Source organism: Musca autumnalis, unplaced genomic scaffold (assembly GCF_047663935.1).
Source record: "Musca autumnalis isolate F117 unplaced genomic scaffold, ASM4766393v1 scaffold_4, whole genome shotgun sequence".
NCBI lineage: Eukaryota > Metazoa > Arthropoda > Insecta > Diptera > Muscidae > Musca > Musca autumnalis.
Window position 1 is genome coordinate 2,821,696 of NW_027411977.1, and position 21,044 is coordinate 2,842,739.

Below are 21,044 nucleotides of genomic sequence, written 5' to 3' on the forward strand. Positions count from 1 at the left end.
CACAGCTGTACATATGGACATGTATGTATATGCATGTAGACGACGTCAGTAGAATGTAAATTGATATGAAATCAAATGACGTGTTTAATCAATTAATTGACTATGCTATCGATATCAAAGTACATCTTGTAGGGATAATCTTAAGTAAAATGCTAGGAGCAATTAACTCTATTGGTTGTTACTAAGTGTTGTATCAATAAAACAGATCAAAATCAAAGGACCTTTCATTTTACCACTTAAATTTAATGATTGTTTGCAAATGATAAATGAAACAAGTAAGAAAGTATCAGTCAGCTGTGCTTACGGAGATATACCCTCAGCCTCTGACTAAAAAACAATCACAATAATTATTCCGTATATAAAATATTGATATTGTATCACGAGGTTGCTTCAAAATACGTCGAGTCTATAGATACCGTAATGTGTGGGCTATACTAAATCATTGACATGTACCAAATATTTTTTATTTAGCAAACTTCTTATTCGTAGAGAACTCGAAATATTAAAGTAAGTTAAAATAAGTTTGGAAAATAATTTTTGAGTTATCTCGGGCTAAAGCCATTCTAGTATGTGACGGATCAATTTGGATCAATCAGTAACTCCCAGTGAGAATTATCTTTCAGATTTTACATTTTGGTTGCTGTCAGGGATTCTTAGAGCTTTTAGACCATTATCTCAGGAAATATAGATCGTAAAAAAGTTTACCCTCGTAAATTTGCTGAAACAAATTTCAAAACTATCTGAGAGGTGCTCTTAAACTTTACTTTTTCCGAATTTTGAGTGGGAGGTTACCGGTGGAATGGACTGATATGGTCCATATTCGAACCCGATCTATATCTGGTAGGAATAATACGATGTCCAAAGTTTGGATCAAATCGATGGCTCCCATCGAGAGTAATCGTATACCATTTTACAGAAAAAATTGAACTTTTTTGGAGGAGGCACACGAAGGAGTGGACCGATATGGCTCATCTTCGAACTTAAACTAAGTTTGGCAATGTATTACGATACCCAAAATTTGGTTCGAATCGAGAGTTATCGTGCGCACCAGCCAGCGAGACAGACAGACATTCGGACGAACATGGCTAAATCGAATCCAAATTGTCTGAAACAGATTTCGTGCAAACAAATTCGGGGTCTAAAACCGTTATTTCGATGAGCACGTTTTGTCCATATGAAAGTGTATATACCCTCGGTTAGCATGAATGCTGAGGGTAGAAAAAGGTTGGTCATTATTTGTCAAATACTTTTAATCGATGTATGTAGACTTATCTATACATATAATGTTGACTTTGCATTTGCCGAAATAAAGGAAAGCTCAAAAGTAATTTAAAGTGTAAACAATTTTACTATCTTTACCTACATACACATGCACATAAAACCAAGTTTATTTGGGATCTACTTGGATGGTGTGTGGTTTACCATGCGGCTACGTGACTTCAAGTAAAAAAATCATCATACGCATCGTTGCACATTAATATGACAAGTCTGCATATAAACCCAGAAAAATGTAGTCGGACAAGGAATGAAGAACTGTGAGTCATACGAGATATTCAAAATACGTTTTTACTCTACGTGATACAGATTTAATATAAACCACATTCTAAAAGTATCGAAAATAATAATAGTAAAAATATATGTATACTACCAATATTTTTCATAAATTTTCGATACATATGATTCCGGCGGTAAAATCTGTCTTTATGAAATATCAGAAATGTTGCTACAAAAATGTTTTATCGAAATCATTCTGAAAATATGGAAAACATGGAACAAAAATACTTCTGCTTCATGTTTTGATTATTCTGTATCGGTTTATATCAAAGTCCATACATAAATAGGCTTAAAAAGAGACACGAAAATACATGTCGTATTAATTCGGCGAGTTAGAGTTTTATGGGCATTGACATTTATCCCAGCATCGAAATTAGTTTCCTGTCACTGAAGTTATTCTCTTGTCCTCTTAGCTACATCTTGTCACTTTCAAGAAAACAATTTAATTTTCCTTTTTCTTTATTGGCGATAAGTTGAAACCCTTCTTTAAGCAAAATACAAATTACAAAGATAATAACACATACATACATTTGTATGTACATCAACATGAACAAAGAAAATATTCTTTTCAATTTAAGTTCTGGTTGTTTGTGGACATTATTTTGATGTGGTTATGTGGGCACAGTGGTCATGAATGTGCAACAAAATATAATTAGACTTATGGTATGTTTCTCTAAGACAATTCGAATTCAAATTCGTTCGAATTAGTACCAAAATCATTTTTTTGTAGAAAAGTTTTGTTTGATCAAAAACAAAAATTAATAAGATATTTCTCTCATATCAATGAGTGCACCCGATTCATATTAGCTCAATGATATGGGACCTACTGTTTATCGCAGAGTCCGAACGGCGTGTCTAAGACACCACTTGTACAGAAGTTGTACAAGGCTGAAATACTCAGAAAATGTCGCCAACATTACTGAGGGGTATTTTGCCACCGTTGAAAAGTGTTTGATGTTGACTGGCCGGGGAATCGAACCCACGACCTTCAGCGTGCAAGGCGGGTGTGCATACCTTTGCACCACGGTAGCACCCTATATATATGGCATTATATACAAATGCATAAAACAACAAAGCAGTGATAATTAATAACACTTAAAATATAATAATCATCCCACTGTGCATCTTAGAAACCCGCATGGCGATAACTAGAACCAAGTACCAACAACAAAACAAGAAGAAAGGTTGTATGCGTGCAAAGTAATTTTGTGTAAAATGTGAGTGGATTCAAGTGTGTAAGAGAGTTTGTGGTTGAAGGCAATGACGTTAAGGACGACAACAACAATAGTACCAATATATGGTGTGTCAGCCACTTTGTGCAAGAATAAACTCATTCTTTCTGCATACCTTTTTACTCGCCCGTCCAACATCACACTCATTATGGAAAAAACTTAAAGTAGGTTTTATTTAAATATGGTTTTTTTGCATTTGCAATGTGGGAAAATTGAATTAAAGAAAGAATTAAATTAAAAAATTAAGGAAGTTCGTATTATGTTATATGTGTGTGTAAATAAAATATGGGTTTGACAAACTTTAATCAAAAATGTAAACATGGTATATTAAAATTAATATTTTTTATGACAATTACATTTCATTTCACAAAAGCCAAACATAATAAATCAGTATTTATTATCATTTCGATTTTCAATATATAAATGGTGTACACGCTGTGTGTGTGTGTCGCTTCCAGTAGCAGTTATTAATTACATATTATTGTTTAATTAAAAATTCAATTACACTGCACATTTGGTAAATGTTAATTTCACTTAAAATCAAATAAAATCGATAAACATTTAAATATTTGTATTTAAGTATTGATTATTTTTCAAACCATTGCAAACAACGCATCAATTAATCTTGTCAAGGATATCATCGTGGTGCGGTCAGTCTATGTGGCGCTTCAGAGCCAGAAATAGTCTGATCGATTTATAGAAAAAAGAACCTGAAGGCAAATTTTTAAAGAGTATTTAGGGTTTATTTTGGTTTTCCTGGATTTTGATATTAAAGATATTGAAACTAAAAGCTTTTAACTAATAATTTTATATCTCACAATTGATTAAACTGGGTCTGCGGGAGAAAACTAACATGTTCGCGGACGCAAACAAGTTCAGATGGGCGTGAAAAATACACCCAATATTTTGAATTTGAATGAATTCACGTCCGTGTCCGCAAGTAACTTACGATTATACTTTTCTGTGGATATTTATTCCAACCTTGGTTATGGCAACTAAAGCAATTTTAAAATATTTTGTTATAAATACAAATTTAATTATTATTTAATATATTATTAATATATTTTTCTTTTCTTAGTTTTTTTACAAATGCAAGCCTTTATGTTCTTAATTTATTTATTTTTTTAATATTAATATATTTCATATATAAACAACATTTAAGTCTAAGGCTGGCCATCCACACCATGATTTTTTTTCAACAGCCTTAAGTCATCAAATAAGCCTCCGGTATCAACACAACACCTTTCAAAAGATACATGACAACAATTCTTCACTAATGAGTCCCAACAAAAACAAAAAGAAAACAACAACTATTAAGCTTTGTATGAGACCACAAAGCAAACACACTACACGACAACAACAACAACAAAAAACTACAACTGTGGCCAAAAATGATTTAAAATGTAAACGGGAGAAAAAGATGCACATAAATTAACATGAATCGAATGTAAAAGAATGAGTTTCATTTAATATTAAAAAAAAAACGAGAAAAAGCCAAAGGAAAAATAAATAAAAAAGCAACAGTGTAAACTACACATATGAACACATACATGCATAGTTTGGCAGAAAACTATATGTAGGAATGCTCCTTACAAAACATTCAGTTCACACTTGCCATCTTTGCCATGGCAACAAAAAAATGCTTGTCGGAGAGACCCAGACGATTATCCTCTCTTATAAACACCACTTCTATCGTACAGAGTAACGAAAACGCACATTTACTTTAAACGATTCAATAGCAAATATGAGCAGGAAGAGAAAGAAAGCTAAAAGTGATAAATGCGTAGAAATACATGCCAAATAAAGGACGACATCCCGCATTTTGAAAAAGGAAAATTATGGAAAATTAGGTATTACTCGAAGGCAGCATTATATTCAGCACCTCCTCAGATTGAAATATAAATACTAGAAAAACATGTTGAGAAAAATTCAAAAAGGACAAGAAAACTAAAGAACAACATAGACATAAAAACACAAACCGAAGACAACAAAGAACAATCTCTTAACGGCTGAGAGGAACATTTTCACCGGTTTTGTATTTTTATAGCAAATAAGAGAATGAAAATGCATTCGCTCAAAAGTGGTTATACTGAGAGCGCATGCCATTTTATAAACAGTTGACGAACAAGGAAATGAAAGAGTGTCAGCAATAAATGACGTTTTCTTTATATTGTTTTGAAAAAAAGGACATCTACTGTCTGTGTGCGTACATGAGGATGTATTTGTAAGCACTAACACAAAATTAGAAAATTCCCACACACACACACAAATTCCTTTGGAAATACCATCATAAATTATCCTTAGACTGCTGGCTGGTTAATGTTTTGTAAAATGCAACAACAACAGAACAAAATATAAAATGCCATATTCAACTGCGGACAATGAATGACTCGAATTTTTAAATCGTTTATGAGAAAAATAAAGATACATGTATTTGCACACACGTGCGTGTGTGTGTATGTGTGCTTCAAAATCTAAAGAAAATTAATGACGTTGCATTAGATAACAACAACAGCATTGCCAGTCAGTCACTCACTCAGCGAAGCAGCCATTCAAATAACAAAAGAAAATAGCAAAAACAACAAAAATATAAAAATGAAAACAAAAAGCGACCAAAAACAATAACAACAAAAGATACGAGCACATGACTGCGGTATATGAAATGTATTTAAAGGGAATTTTTTTCTAACATTGCTAAACACATATACACATGGCGAACATTCAAACTACATGCATACATACATATGTATGCATATAGAATGCTAGAAAAGATGCACGACAATGTGTTTAAATCAGGATTGCCAGGTTCATATAATTATATTCGTAACTGTACAGAACATAATTAAATTTATTATAATATAATTATAATTACATATGAAAATAATCAAATATAATTAATTTACAAATAAATATAAAATTGGAATATTATTATAATTATAACAATATATATAATAACATTTTTTTTTTCAAAATAGTGAGGCTAAATCTCACAGGAACTAATGATGTTTTGTTACGAAGATCCGATACTATAGACATCCCTACTTTAATAAATGAATGAATTAAGCTGGGATTATGCCTGACTACTTATTTTATTTAAATTCGGTTTCGTTTAAGGCGAAAATACCTTCGGGTTTTTTTTTTATGTCACTTTATAAAGTAATTTTATAACGGTGATTGCAATTGTTGTTTTTTTCTTTAAAGGTTCGAATATTATGGTTCGAACCCCATGATGCGTATAATTAATATTAAGAAATAATTATAATACGCATAATGGGTTCCAACGCTACAAACACAAAATATTAATAAAAAACCAAAAAGTTAAAATACAAAAAAATGCATATCGTCTTTTCCGTTTCAAAAAAATCAAAAAAAAAAAAATGTTGATTCCACATAAATGATATTTGGTTCATAGATTAAAAAAATCGATATTCCATCTTCAAGATCGCCAAAATACGTTAAAATTTAGGTACACGGAGAAAAATATATGTAAGAAACATGTTTGGATCCAAACAAATTTATATTTGGGACCAGTTGCAAACAAATTTATATTTGGGACCGGTTACAAACAAATATATGTTTGGATCCAAACGTAATATTTTTGAGTCCAAACAAATGCATGTTTGCAACATTTTGTAACATATCTCAATTATATTTCTTTGGGTACCAACATATTTTTTATTTTAGAACATATTGTTTATGGGTGGGGAGAGGTATTTTTTCAAACAGCGTAACAACAGGAATCTCGCTTATTTTATAATAAAGGGTGTATGGGTGTATGGTGCAATAGAAGACGCTGAAGCGGCGACGGTAGGGTGAAGTAGTCTGTTTTTGCATTTGTGCTATGTGTGCAGTATGCGGCCAACCGCTTGTCTTTGGTTTTTTGATGTTGTTCTGTATTATTCTTCTACAACAGGCATGTTTTCTGAAACTCACAGGCAAGCAAACTAGCAAGCGAAGTGGAAAAGAAAAAAAATTCTATGAGCTATTCTTTGTTGTTCTTCCATCTTTTGTTTGGTCGTTAATGCGAGAAATGTAGAGATAAATTTGTTTGCACCCAAAAAAAAAAAATATTTGTTAGCGCACAAACATATATTTGTTTGCAGGATCCAAACATACATATGTTCTGTTAGGGACTGTTGCAAATATGTATATGTTTGCTGAAAAATATGTATCTTTGGGACATATGTTGGAGGGGACTTTTTTCCTCCATGTATTTACATTGTGAGAAATAAAATGAAACCTAAGTGGTGAAGGTTGGAGCTATAATATTGTTACGAAAGTAACTTGTAAACTTTTAATAAGCATTTAGTTTATTTAAATCAAATTTACAACAATTAGTCTATAGAATTCCAATCACTACTTTTTTGTGTTTGTTTTGCTATTGTTATTGTTATACTTTTTTTTTTTTTTTTTTTTTTTTTTTTTTTTTTTATTATGTTATTGTTTTTATTTATTATGTTATTGTTATACGCTTTCAGTTCTCTCTCTCTCTCTCTCTTATTTATTTTGTGCATCGAATTATGCTTCTGCATTGTGACGCAAACAGCGAGGGATAGAAAGGAACAAGTTGCTTTGCCCGTTATAGTCCACCTTCCAACTTGATTTAAGTTTGAGAGAAATATTACGATGTACAAGGTTGGACCATTGCCAGTTACAGGTAGTTATTGTGTCCACCAGCCATTTTAAAAAATTAGAACTACACATTTTTCAGATGTAATTCGAAATGTTCCAGAATTCGAATCATTTTAGTTGTACTTCGAAAATTCTATTTGTAATTCGTAACATTTTATTTATAATTCAGGAATTCCATTTGTAATTCGAATCGTTTCAATTGTAATTCAAATTTATCCATTTGTTATTAGAGTTATTCTATTTGCAAATCGAATTTTTTCATTTGAAATTCGAATTTTTTCATTTGTAATTTTAATTACTCCATTTGTAATTCGAATTATTCCAATTGAAATTCATATTATTCCATTTGTAATTCGAAACAAACATATTAAAACATTTTTTGGTTGCATTGGTTTTATATTTAGTTTTTTTTTTCGAATTACAAAGTAATAATTCATATTACAAATGGAAGCATTCGAATTAAAAATGGATAAATTCGAATTACAAATGGAGTACAATTAAAATGTTTCGAATTACAACTAAAATGATTCAAATTACATCTGAAAAAGGTGTATATGAGAAGTGCAAATTTGCACAAAATTGTGACATTTTTTATGGGACCATTTAAAGAAACATTTTGAACTTTTTTGTAGGAGGTACCGGAAGGTGTGGACCGACATTCCACATTTTTCAACTTGAAATATAATTTCTTTCTCGTTCAATCCCTGTATTTTCTATGAAAATTATTCAATTTTATAGAAAAAATATCCTTCAACACATTCAATAGCAGCATACTGTCAAATGACTTTCGAATTCATGGTATACGCGAGGACTCATTAATATAAATATATGTTGGCAACCATGCCATATTTTCCTAACATTTAGTAATGTAACGTTAATTCCACAAAGACGTGAGACAACAATAGCAGGATTCAAATATGAGGTCTATTTACTGCTACAACGTCTACGTGGTGGATATGAATGTTTAATGTGATGTTGGCAAAATTATGAGGGTGGTATGGAATTACGAGAAACAATACATTTAAACGTGTAATTTTATATTGCATGTACATATATATGTATGTATATATAGAAAACATTGGATAATTTGATATTTGAGGAAATATTTAAAAAATCATCATCGCCAACAGCTGTTTATGTTACGTTACGTATCATTAATGTGCAATAAGTATACGACTACATGTCCCATAATTATTTATAAATAACGGTAAAAATTTAAAACACAAAAGGTTTAACAAATACTCCAACAAATTTTGTGTATAAAAATCCCTTAAAAATGTGCAAAGAATTCGTATCCAAAAATGTGTGCACTTTTCCTTCTATGTGCGGTTGGTTGTGCGAATTCTTTCAAGGCAACTTGACGAAAAGGGCAAAGTTTAAGGTGAAACGACAAACAAGCGCGGGGGTTAAGATACTTTTAAAATATTCAGAATAGCTTAAGTTTTGTTAATATAGAAGATGTTTATCTTGGTTATTGGACTGCCGCTGTAAGCGCCAATAATGTTGGCATTTTGAAGGTGTGCAGAAAACTTTTAATACATTTTGTCAATATAAACATGGCTGTAAAAAGTAGGTGAGAAGACAAAATGTATGGCTAAAAAATGGAGTAGCGAAGTCTTGCAACTTTTTGTATAAATCAAATATTTTTCATTTAAAGCAAATAGTTTTTGATGACATTTTTCTGAAAATGAAATATAAAAGACACTGATTTTTTATAGATTAAAAATATTTTTATTCCCTTAAGAAATACAAAATTCTAGTTTAAAATCAAAAAACGAACTACATTTTTTATTTTGATTCATAAATTTATCCTTAACAATTATTTCCACTAGTTCTGTTATTTTATTTTAAAAACGATACCACTCGGAGGTATAATAAAAATGCAACAACAACGAAATCACAACAGTTGTGAATAAAAAAGTCAGTTGAAAAGCAACAACTATATTTGTTATAAATATGTGTATCTGTGTTGAATGAAACTTTCAACGCACACATAAGCATCACTTTCATAAAGAAAAAAAAAATACAAAACACAAATTGAGCACGAAAAAATTGGGTCTTAAGTTTGTAAAATATCCAACAGCAGCACAACGTCAGTCCTTGTTTTACAAACATTCCCTCCTAGTTTCACCTGTCTGGGCTCAGCCCATATCTGTTGTACATATTATACGAGCTGTGAGCTCTGGCGAGAACTAAACTGAACTGAATGGTAAATTTATAACAAGTTGTGAAGAGATTTAAATAAGTTTTTTTTAGTTGCCAAACCGCAACCCGCCAGCCAACCAACAATCAACCACAAAAAGGATCTCAGTTCAGCCAACCAGCCAGGCATGATGAGCTGAGTGTAATAACAAAACAAAAAACAAAAGTGGCGGGCAATGGGTGCAGAAGAAATGAAAACAAAAAACACATGGCGGCCTATTTTTAAGAAAGATTTAGTTTGTAGAAATTGTAGTTATATTACTTCAAATTGGAAAAATATATTATCTTAAATTGCTTTTGAACTTACAAAGTGAAATTTATGGAAAAATTAACCAAAATTAAAAAAAGAAGAAGTTAAAATGAAACCCAAAAAATTATGCCAAAAATTAAAACATTCTCTATTGTGGGGAACAGTACTCCAATTACGGTATCGGTATTCTATTTTAATAACATTCTCAAAATCATTAGCTTATACAAAGGATGCTTCTCCACCACCATATGGAGGGTATAATTAAATTTGTCATTCCGTTTGTAACACATCGAAATATTCGTCGGAGGCCCTATAAAAAATATATTGATCAGCATAAAATTCTAAGTCGATCTAACCATGTCCGTCTGTCCGTCCGTCTGTCTGTTGAAATCAAGATACAGCTCGAAATTTTTAAGATAGAGCGTCAAAATTTGGTACGGATGTTTTTATTACTTGCAGGATGGTTGGTATTGAAAATGGGATATATCGCTCCACGTTTTGATATAGCCCCATAGAACGGTACCTCCCGATTTTCGGTATTTTTGAGGTTTTAGCTTCATTATCCCACCAAAATGTCTGAAGTTTGGTATTTAGTCATCATTGGGGGTATAAAACTTTCCACCTGAAATTTGTTGGTATAGGTCCACGCCTTCACATAGCCCCCATAAACGGTACCTATCGATTTTCGGTATTTTGAAGGTTGTGGCCACAATAATCCACCGAAATGGCTGAAATTTGGTACATAGTCCTGGCTGGGGTATATAACTTTCCCCCAGGATTTTGTCGGTATAGGTCCACGCTTTCATATAGCCCCCATAGAACGGTACCTCCCGATTTTCGGTATTTTAAAAGTTGTGGCCACAATAATCAACCGAAATGGCTGAAATTTGGTACTTAGTCTTCGTTGGTGGTATAAAACTTTCCCCCAGAAATTTTTCGATACAGGTCCATGTCTTAATATAGCCTCCATAGAGCGGTACCTCCCGAATGTGGTTATTGTGAAAATTAGCCACATTTTTACCGAAATTTCTGAAATTTGGAATTTTGTCTTCTTCATACACGAAGGGAAATTGTTCCAATTTACTTCAATACAAATCGTGGTGGAGGGTATAACAAGTTCAACCCGGCCGAACTTAACGTCGTTCTTACTTGTTTTCTACGTATATTTGATACATCTGAACTAAGGATACGTATTACCAAGCAAAAATCGATCTTTCGATGTTTTGATTCTTACTTAGAACTCAAGAATGATCTTTCGATCCTTTGATTCTAACTTAGAACCGTTCGATCAAGATGACTCCTTAGTTGAAAATGTGAACTTTTTAGTGTACAATGCTTCGCGTTTAACACTGCAGTACCGTTAGATTAACTTTGTTCATCAGTACAACAAATAATATAATATTTGGTCTGTTCCAGTACTGCAATAATCTACTAATTTTTACTATTTTTTCCGATAACATAAAGGAAAAAATGCTATCGTCGTAAAAAATAGTAGCTTCTTGCAGGTTGTGGAACATAGCAATTGTTGTCTTGTATATTTCATTTTCCTAGTACATCAAAAAGTCAAAACAGAATTGAGCTTTCGATTCCCACTGCAAGAATCGAAGAATCATAATAGAAAATCGATCTTTCGATTCTCTATGAAGTCAAAACTCGATTTCGTTTTTTAGATTCTTCAAATCAAAAAATCGAGGAATCGATTCCTCTAAAATCGACTTGCGTATCCCTAATCTGAACCATTAGACTTCCAGTAAAGATTTTTTGGGAAGCTTGCTTATATTTTGCCTCCATTACTTCTGCTGAGAGACATATTTGACTTCCTCGTCCACTTAAACAAGGAAACTTTCGTTATAGAAATAAGATTTGTCAAACTAGTCAAAAACTGTTCTCATTCTTTTTATGCAAACAGCTATTTTAGTCAGACGTGGATAGAATATGTTTTGTGCACATTCTCAAATATTGTGACACCAAAGGCGAAGAAGAACACATTGCCTCTCCTTTATTCCCCCAAAATATAGGTATATATCTCTACAATTGTTTGCGTGATTAATTACCAGTCTTCGCAGCAATCTTTTTCTTTGTATTATTCAGAATTTCTTTTCTGAATCTCCAGGCTCTGCAGGATAATCGGGACTTTTTTATGTTCGGGCATATATTACCGTCAAATAAGTACGGGTTCAGTGGTCTTTTCGAGTTATTTAATTCTGTTTCGCAGTATGGGGTATATGAAGTCTCCTTCGGTGAATCCCTTGCGTTAGGTAACTGCTAGTATATTGTGAACATTGCAATGTTCTCTCTGTCTCTCTTTCTTCATCTAAGACATTGCGGACTCGTCATTTGTGATTTTCACACTGGTTGCATTTGTATTGGCTGTTTTTTGAAGATAAGACCGAGATAAAACTTCGCCATTGCTTCTGACTCTCGCCTTTTCTATAATTGGCCTAGACTCCAACACCCAAATTTCAGTAAGTGTCCTGCAAACCAATTGGCCCGACATTCCAAATTTCTAGTGCTTCTTTCGCATTCAAATAGCAAATGCAACATGGAAAGGTTGACATAATTTCGAAACGAATATGGACTGAAATTGGAAGAACAACGCTGGGATATACGTATATGTGGGAAATTTGGAATTTGTCTAAATATTCTTCCGGAATTGTATAGACGTGTCGGAGTTTCCAAATACGATGGTTAGGGTTTTAGTGTAGAAACTTGTAGAAGTCCCCGTAGTAAATCCAAGCTAAGTGAAAATGTGATTGTTCGGTTTCCCCGAGTTTGGTCCGGAACTTTTCATCCCATGTGTGACATTTTTACCCGAAAGCATTGGTCTTCTAAGAAAGGGACAATAGCATCAGGTAACTCTATTCCAAACTGTGTGTAGGATTAATCTATGAAAAAGTAGTGTTGGGCAATCTCGTTCATTGATCGGATCGATCTTTTTCATTCCGTTCACCAAAAAGATCCGGGTCTTTCACTTCGTTCGTTGGCTCTTTTTCATTCAATAAAACATTTTAGTCAATCATTCTCTTTTAAAAATCGTTCATGGTTCCCCTTTTCTACATTGATTGTTTTGTGTGTGTCAGTTTGTGATGCTTGCGTTAACGCAGCTTGTGTGAGTTTGTTTGTGTGCAAACAATTGTGGTGGTTTTCTGATCGTGGTGTTGGTGATTTTGAATATGAACGAAAGAAGCAAAAATAACCAGTGAAGCTAAAATAACGAGATGAACGATATGATCTACTGAACGACATGAGCTACTGAACGATATGACCTATTGAACGATATCAGCTAACTGAACCATTGATTGTGTTGTGTGAGATAATTTGTGATGCTTGCGCTAACGCAGCGTGTGTGAGTTTGTTTGTATGCATAAAAATGGAGTTGGTTTTCTGAAAGTGGTGGTGGTTTTGAATATGAACGAAAGAAGCTAAAAGAACGAGATGAACGATATGATTTACTGAACGATATGAGCTAATTGAATCATTGATTGTTTTGTGTGTGCAAATTTGTGATGCTTGCGCCAACACAGCTGGTGTAAGTAGATTTTGTGTGAAAAAAACTAATTTTATAAGCAGCAATGTCTTGGCCATCAGGGATCTAAATCAGTGATGGCCACCAACAACAACTTTCCTATGCCCGCGGGCATACGACACACACGTACACATTCGTTCGGTTAACGCATTGTTTACGTTTCCACTCACACTAGCGCAAGTTATAATCTGCAAATGTGTGATTTTGGCCATCACTGATCTAAATGAATGACATAAACGAATGTGCTGGATACGGATCCGTTCGTTCTTTTCACGGAATCGTTCCTTGGAACCGGTTCGTTCATGAACGACACAACTCTATGAAAAAGAACAATATCGACGGTGTCTTAATTGTGAACTCTACCTATTATTCTATGATACGATTCTAAAATAGTTTACACCTGGGAAGTTTTTGCGGATTCTGAAACGAAAATGTTCATAGATGAGAAAAATCAAAAAACTAAAAAAATCGCCGGAGCGCTTTTTAAATAAATCGCGATTCAAGTTGAAATTTTTAGGGGTTGTTTAGGTTTTTGCGATTTTAGTTGGAAACTGCAAGTCCAATCAAAATGGGAATAAAGAAAATGTTGTAGCTATCAAAATTCTCTACAAGATTGACCTTAATGATATTTTCGTAGGTTTTACAACTTTTGAGATATAGAAGTTGAAATTGGGACAATTCAAATTCAATTCAATTCTGTATCGTCTCCTTATAAAACAATGTCATGACTGCAAATTTCCCAACTTAAACTTATATATCTAAAAAATGGTACAACCTAGGAAAAATTACATAAGCCAGTTTTGTAGAGAATTTTCATAGCTATAAGATTTTCTTAGGTCCCATGCTGATAAAATCGCGAAACCCTAATAAAAAAAACTAAAAATGTAAACTGAGCTTCTTTATCTCAAAAATGGTACAGTCTGAGAACAAATCATAAACTTCAATCCTGTAAAGAATTTTCACAGCTACAACATTTTCTTTAGCTCCATTTCGATTGGACTTGCGGTTTCCAAGCAAAATCGTGAAAACCTAAAAAACACCTAAAATGTGAATTTTGACCGCGATTTATTTAAAAATCCCTACAGCGATTTTTTCTTGTTTTTAGATTTTTCTCATCTATAAACATTGCTGTTTCAGAATTCACAAAAACTTTCCCTGTGTAAGCGGTTTTCATTAAAAGTTAGTTAAGGTGCACCCTTCATGTCATTGTTTTATAAGGGGGCGACCCGGTAGTGCATTGTCCCAATTTGAACTTCAATATCTCAAAAATGGTAAAACCTACGAAAATACCGTAAAAGCCAATCTTGTAGAGAATTTTCATAGCTACAACATTTTCTTAAGCCTCATTTCGATACGACTTGTGGTTTCTAAACAAAATCGTGAAAACCTAAACAACCCCTAAAAATGTCAACTTAAATCGCGATTTATTTAAAAAGCGCTCCGGCGATTTTTTTTAGTTTTTTGATTTTTCTCATCCATGAACATTGTAGTTTCAGAATCCGCAAAAACTTCCCAGGTGTAAGCACCTTCCATTTAAATTTGAGTCAAGAGCACCGTGTATAGTTATACCTATAAAATTAAAAAGATTATTCAGCTTCGCTATGATGTGAGAAAGATTGTACAAAAGATTAAATAACACTCAACGAAAATTCCCATTAACAAATAACGGGTTTATATAATAGTTTTTGGTAGCCGTAACTACCTATAAATCAACCTACTAGCCTATTATTTTAAGAAGGGCATGTCGCCCCAAATTTATGGTTATTCTATGGCTACTAAAAGTCAACAAACAACTGAACTGAACAGGTGAATTTACTTACATTTTAATAACAATTCATAGTTTTATTTTGCCCTCTACCGGAATTGTTCATACGAACTTCTGATTTGTAGCAAAACACTGTAGTGTGTGCCACGTGCCACGCCTACGAACAGTCATACTTTTACGAACAAAAAAACTGGTTTGCCGACGTTGAACGATGAACTCACAGCTCTCGGTTTTGTAGTGAGACACACACACATTCTGTGCCACCGTACCTATTACTTAGTAATGAGTAAAGTAATTAGTCTTGCTTGTAAAGAATTATTCAGTCTACCGGTAATGCAGAAGATAGCATGTTTACATTACTTTGTAATAGGTTATTCGCCTCACGTGGCTCCCAAATTTTTGATATCACTCAGACCATTGATGGAAAGCATATGTGAGACCATTACAAAATTACTGCCAGAACCGATGGTGATAGTCGGATAATATAACATAGGCGATGTCTACAAAATTTAGGTTTGATGTTATATTTTAAGTTTCTCATTCAATAAGTTCATTCCAAAATTCATTCCCAGGAATCACGGAAGTAGATATTAAAAAAACATTAAAAAATCATACTTGCTATAGTGGGGCCCTCATGGTGCCACTAATAATGGTGTGATACCCAAGTCTTCTTTTCCCGTGGCCCTTTCTTACCTGTTTTATAACGAAGAAGGAGAATAAACCCTCAACACCATTAAACGACAAATAGAAATTTGGAAAAAAACACAATTTAATTTGAATTATTTGTTTACATAATTCCTTACTAATCTTAGGGTATCACAATTTCATTAACAGTAAAAACTTTTCAACGTTTCAAACTTTAAATAAAATTGTTCACTCAAATAAATTAGAAAAAAGTTTCAAATACGTGTAACACTTGTATAAAAATGTCTACATTTATTTTTATTTTCCGTCCCAAAAGTATGCTTCATTTAAAAATATAAAAAAAACAAATTTGTGTGTGTCGTCTGTTTGGAAATAAACGTGGAAATGGACCACAACAAATGAGGCGAAAAGAGGAAGGATATTAACGGAACAACATACCTTTGAAACAGGCACACCCCATGATGTATCCCATCATCAGAGTAAACTTTTGAGCTTAACCTTGAAGCTAATGATGATTACGTCGAACAACGAAGACGACGATGATGATGATGACAATGTGGAATTAGGGTATTTTTGAGAATGGTTCTGCTTTGCTGACTTGATATGCTCCAAAAGTAAATGCCTTCAATGATGACACGAGTGTTGGTGTTGTTGTTTTTTGAAAGCTATTCTTTGCTCTGGGATGTCCTTCTTCTTCTTCTGTTTTTATTTACTTTTTTCACAACAAGCTGTCATTAATGTAATAACGCGTGTGTATGTGCCGCAGACATACATATGAATGTTGATGGAGATTGGAGAAAAACTTGTTGGTGTAAACTTTTGGGTTAAAGGGCTTTAGTCAGAGATATTGTGGTCGCAACAATGTCACAATGAATGTTTTTTTACAGTCGATGGTGTTAATGGCGGCTAAAGTCTCTTAGACAACTAAGGCATTCTATTATTAATGAGAACCATGTAGAGGGAATGATGAGCAACTTTGAAATCCAGTGGCTTTACTTCGCGTCTTTACAAAAATAAACATTTAGAAGTACACACACTCCGGCTCTTGTGTATTGTTGTGGTTTTGAGGTATTTTTATACCGACTTGTTTTTGCAAAATGCTATTGAAATTGAAAAAATATTTTCTTTTATGAGTTTTACACAGTTTGGGTGGAACACCATTTTTTAGCACCTTAAAATTGTTGTTTGAAGAAAATGTTGGGTTATTTAACTTTTCATTATTTTTCACGATACTGTTGTGTGTTCGCTTTCTTCTTTAATTTTTTTCTTATCGTTGTTGCTATTGTTGAGTTTTTATTGTTTTAATGAGTATTGATTGATTTTAATGATTGTATATGAATTGGTTGTGTAGATAGTTGGGCTGTTGCTGTTGTTATGACTATCACTTTGATTAAACGCTTTAATAAAGAAGGCATTCAGTTGTTGTTGTTGTCGTTATTGTTGTTGTACATCTTCTTACAAACATTGATTTCATTTAAGATAGTATTGCTTATCTAATAATAGCCTTACGACGAAGATTTTTTGTTTTTTTTTTTTTGTTTTTAATTCTATTGGCGTTACGTTTCGGTTCTCTCCTTGTTACCGCGGCTTTTTGTTGTTTGCTTTGCTTTTCTTAGAGTATAAGACTTATTTGTTATAATTATTATTATTATTTAATAATGATTTATTTAAGATTAAATTTATCACAATGTATTTTTATTTATTTGGGTTGATTTCATTATAGCTTCAATGAATTTGTGCGGTTATTACTTTTTTTTTGGTTTTTGTGCCTCAAATGTGCTGTAGGCGAGGAGGGGCGTTTATTGTGACGTTTATTTCATTATTTAATTTTCTGTTTGGTGTTATCTTTGGAAATATGTTGTTGATATTTTTTTCACTTGCAGTTGTTGTTATTTATTGTGATTTTTTGTTGTATTATTGCTATCGATTAAATTTCCTTTGGATTTGTTTGTTAATTCACTGTTTGCAAAGTGAGAGAATTTCAATTTTCAATTTTTGTTACACTGAAAAGAAAATTAATTGGCCGTTGGTGATTTTATTGTTGTGTCAAAAATAACAATTGATTCCCAGTGAAAAATCCACGATGAATTTCACTTCCGTAATTTGATTTTGAAACTTTAGGAGTGTACAATAACGTCCTCTAGTATTTTGACGAAAAAATTAATTGCAATTAATATTCCAAGTACTACTAACAGTACTAATGTTCCATTGTACTGGCGATAAATGTATCTCGACAATCTGTTACGACCTCAAACCAAACTCTAAATGTACAAGTGTTAATTTCGCCATCTGCAGGCTTCAGGCAAATATATTTCACTGCCTAGACGGGGGATGGTTACTCTTTCGCGTTTGGCCTGGTTCATTGCTACCTTCAACTACAAATTTTATCTCATATATTTTCTTTGTCTAGGACTCCAGACACTGCGCCTCTTAAAGTTTCATAGAAATTCTTTGTTTTGCAAAGCCGGTCATTTCACTTGAAATTTTTAAATTTATCTGTGGTTAACCATTAACAATTGGGTGGAGCTTTCTGTCTGGCAGAATAACATTAAGAAATAGCCATCAAGCAACCAAAACGATGGAAACCACAGACCAAGTCTACATTCTCCGCCTCTCACTTATGACGAAAATGCTGCCTTCAACGAAAAGGTCATTGTCAAACAAGGTCTATCGAAACGTGAAGCCTAACTTTCGTTCGTCATGACTCATTTAATGTCCTCAGTGTGGAACGCATAAATGCTAAATGAATATTCCCAGAGGATTTAATTAATTTAAATTAACAATTTCGCTGAAAATTATGCCATAATAATTTATAGTGAAATATAAGAACAGTTTGTGAATAATATTAATGGATAATTAATTGCCGAAAGGGAGAAATTAAATCTATAATGATTTAAATATTTCTTTGAGAAATTTTAAGCGATTTTATGTAAGTGTAAAGTTTTCTGTAGTTTGTAAATTTATGTTTTTTTTTGTTTGCAAAAAATTAGCAACAAAAAAGGTTATCGCACTTGAATGTGCACAAAAAAGAGTATAGAAGACGAAAAATGTTTTGGTATAAAATTTCAAAATTTAGCCAATCTGTGATTATCAATGGAGTCAAAACTAGCAGCATAGTTCAATAAAATTTGTCAATGTTTATGGTCACATAATTTTAATGTACTGTCAGCGCATTAGGTCGGAAAAAGATCATTGGGAATAGTCCTTCTTATTTAAATCATATCACTTTAAAACAAACTTTTTAACCTTTAAAACAGCAAAAATATTTCAAATACCTTCGAAGTGTTTAAGTGAAATCCCAACATAAAGTATATGCCAAGAAATTTCATAAATTTTAAATCAAAACACATCAAACAGTTGTTGTTTCTAATTTTCAAAACTATCGTATCGAAGTGAATATGTGTGTCTTCCTTCATTTAACACCCGTTTTGTGGGTATTGTCTGTTTGTCTTCTCCATCAACACATTGTGTTGTTTTGGTGCGGAAGTAAGTCTATTGTAGACGAATTGAAATGTATTGTTGAACACTAGAATGTACACATAAACACACATATGTATGTACATTTGTATACACATCTGAGACATAGCAAATTTCAATGTCATTTCTTTGGAAATATTCTATGAAATATTTACATTTCTAAATTTAGAGAAATACAAATCTGCAACATTCCAAAACCCGAAAAAAAAATTCAATCTACAATGTGCTTGTTTGCTTTATACTAGATTTTCATTTAATTGGGACTGACTGAATGATCGGCCATAAACAGAAATAGTTGGCCACATTGACGTATGAGTATTCCACAATTGTTTTAATTAATAGAACACATACGTCCCCATATACGCACACACACAGTCACATATTGATGGATGTGTTGGATTTTTCCAGTCATAAAAATGAAAAATTACAGTAATTGTTTGAATTACTGGCAACAAAAAGAGGAAGTGAGAGAGAGAATGAAAACGAACTGTTCGCCAATCACCAGGTTGACAGTCATCGACTATTGACGACACCGTATCCTCGTATGCAAGTGTGCACTTAAGAATGTTCACCATGCTGTCCATTTTTATTTTCATGTTGTCGCCTGTCATGTCCTTTTGACATCTGTTGTCTGTTGTAGGTGGTTTTATGGATTCTTTGTTTTGTTTTCTGCTATGCTCCATATTCCTCTTACTTTGTGAAGACCCAACCCTCCCTAGTGTGTACTTTATGGGTATTCATAGTCATTTGTCCATTTTTATATTCATGTAATGTCACATACATATGTACATAAGAATGCATGTATGAATATATGTGTATCTGTATGACATGTATTTATATAATTGTTACATGGTACGACATTTCATACTACAGACCAGGGACGTACGCAGGATTTCATTTCGGGGGGGGCCCACCATGACCAAAAATCATGAAATTTTCAAATGTTGGGTAGGGTTACATAGCGCTATTTTAAAAGCTTTTAGTCGATTTTTTAACAATTATTGAGACAAGGTGTATAAAATCAATGAATATAGAGTTTAAAAACTTTAAAATAAAATTTTGGAATTTGGTACAGATCAATATATATTATGCATTAGTTCTTGGATATTTTTTATTGAAAATTACCATATCAGACCACGTTCGGTATGGTTATCGGTATTTGTAAGTTGTACACCACATATGCTAACATTTTGGTATATCTCAGAATTTGTAATATCCGCAATTGTTTTCGCTAGATTTTCAGTATTCGAAGATCTTAATTTAATTTCTAAGAATATTGGCTATAATAAGGATTTTTCGATTTTTTTGGTTGGAGCTCCTCTATGCCGAAAGTGGTTAAAATAGATCTATGTTTTAATGCATATCGAGACATCGCCCTTTTTTGACCCATTTTTCAAAAAGTATTTAGTGGACAAATCTTTGACGCCCATACATTATATATTAACATCTTATAAACCTTTTAATTGGAATTTGGTATATTTTAATATGTTAAGGTATTTTAATATCTTTTAAGTTATTTCTATAAATTGAATACATCCGACATCGAATAATTCCAAACGAAAATTGGCTACTGCTTTTGTGCGGATAACCTTACATAATATTTACCCAAGAAAAAAATTCTTAAATGCAAAAATTTTACTTGTTTAACCGAAGTGATTGGAGAATCCAACTAAAAAATATATTTAAAAAAGAAGGCTGCTTTAGCCGGAGTCGGACAATACAGTACTCTTTGAGAATACGAAACACATGATTGGGCTTTGC

The 21,044-nt window shown here is 32.7% G+C and overlaps 1 protein-coding gene across 21 annotated transcripts in view; it reads right to left on the minus strand.

The window, feature by feature from the left end:
* LOC141404013 (phosphatase and actin regulator 1) overlaps window positions 1-21,044 on the minus strand; it is a 553,592-nt gene that overhangs the window by 181,610 nt on the left and 350,938 nt on the right. Inside the window, exon 2 of one of the 21 annotated variants that reach the window (XM_073987209.1) lies at window positions 16,245-17,765. The exons of 19 other annotated variants lie outside the window; for them this stretch is intronic. In XM_073987209.1, coding sequence (XP_073843310.1) covers window positions 16,245-16,281 — 37 coding nt within the window. In that variant the 5' untranslated portion in view covers window positions 16,282-17,765. Of the gene's footprint in view, window positions 1-16,244; window positions 17,810-21,044 lie in introns of all 21 variants that reach the window. One more of the 21 variants, XM_073987208.1, reaches the window with a different exon arrangement.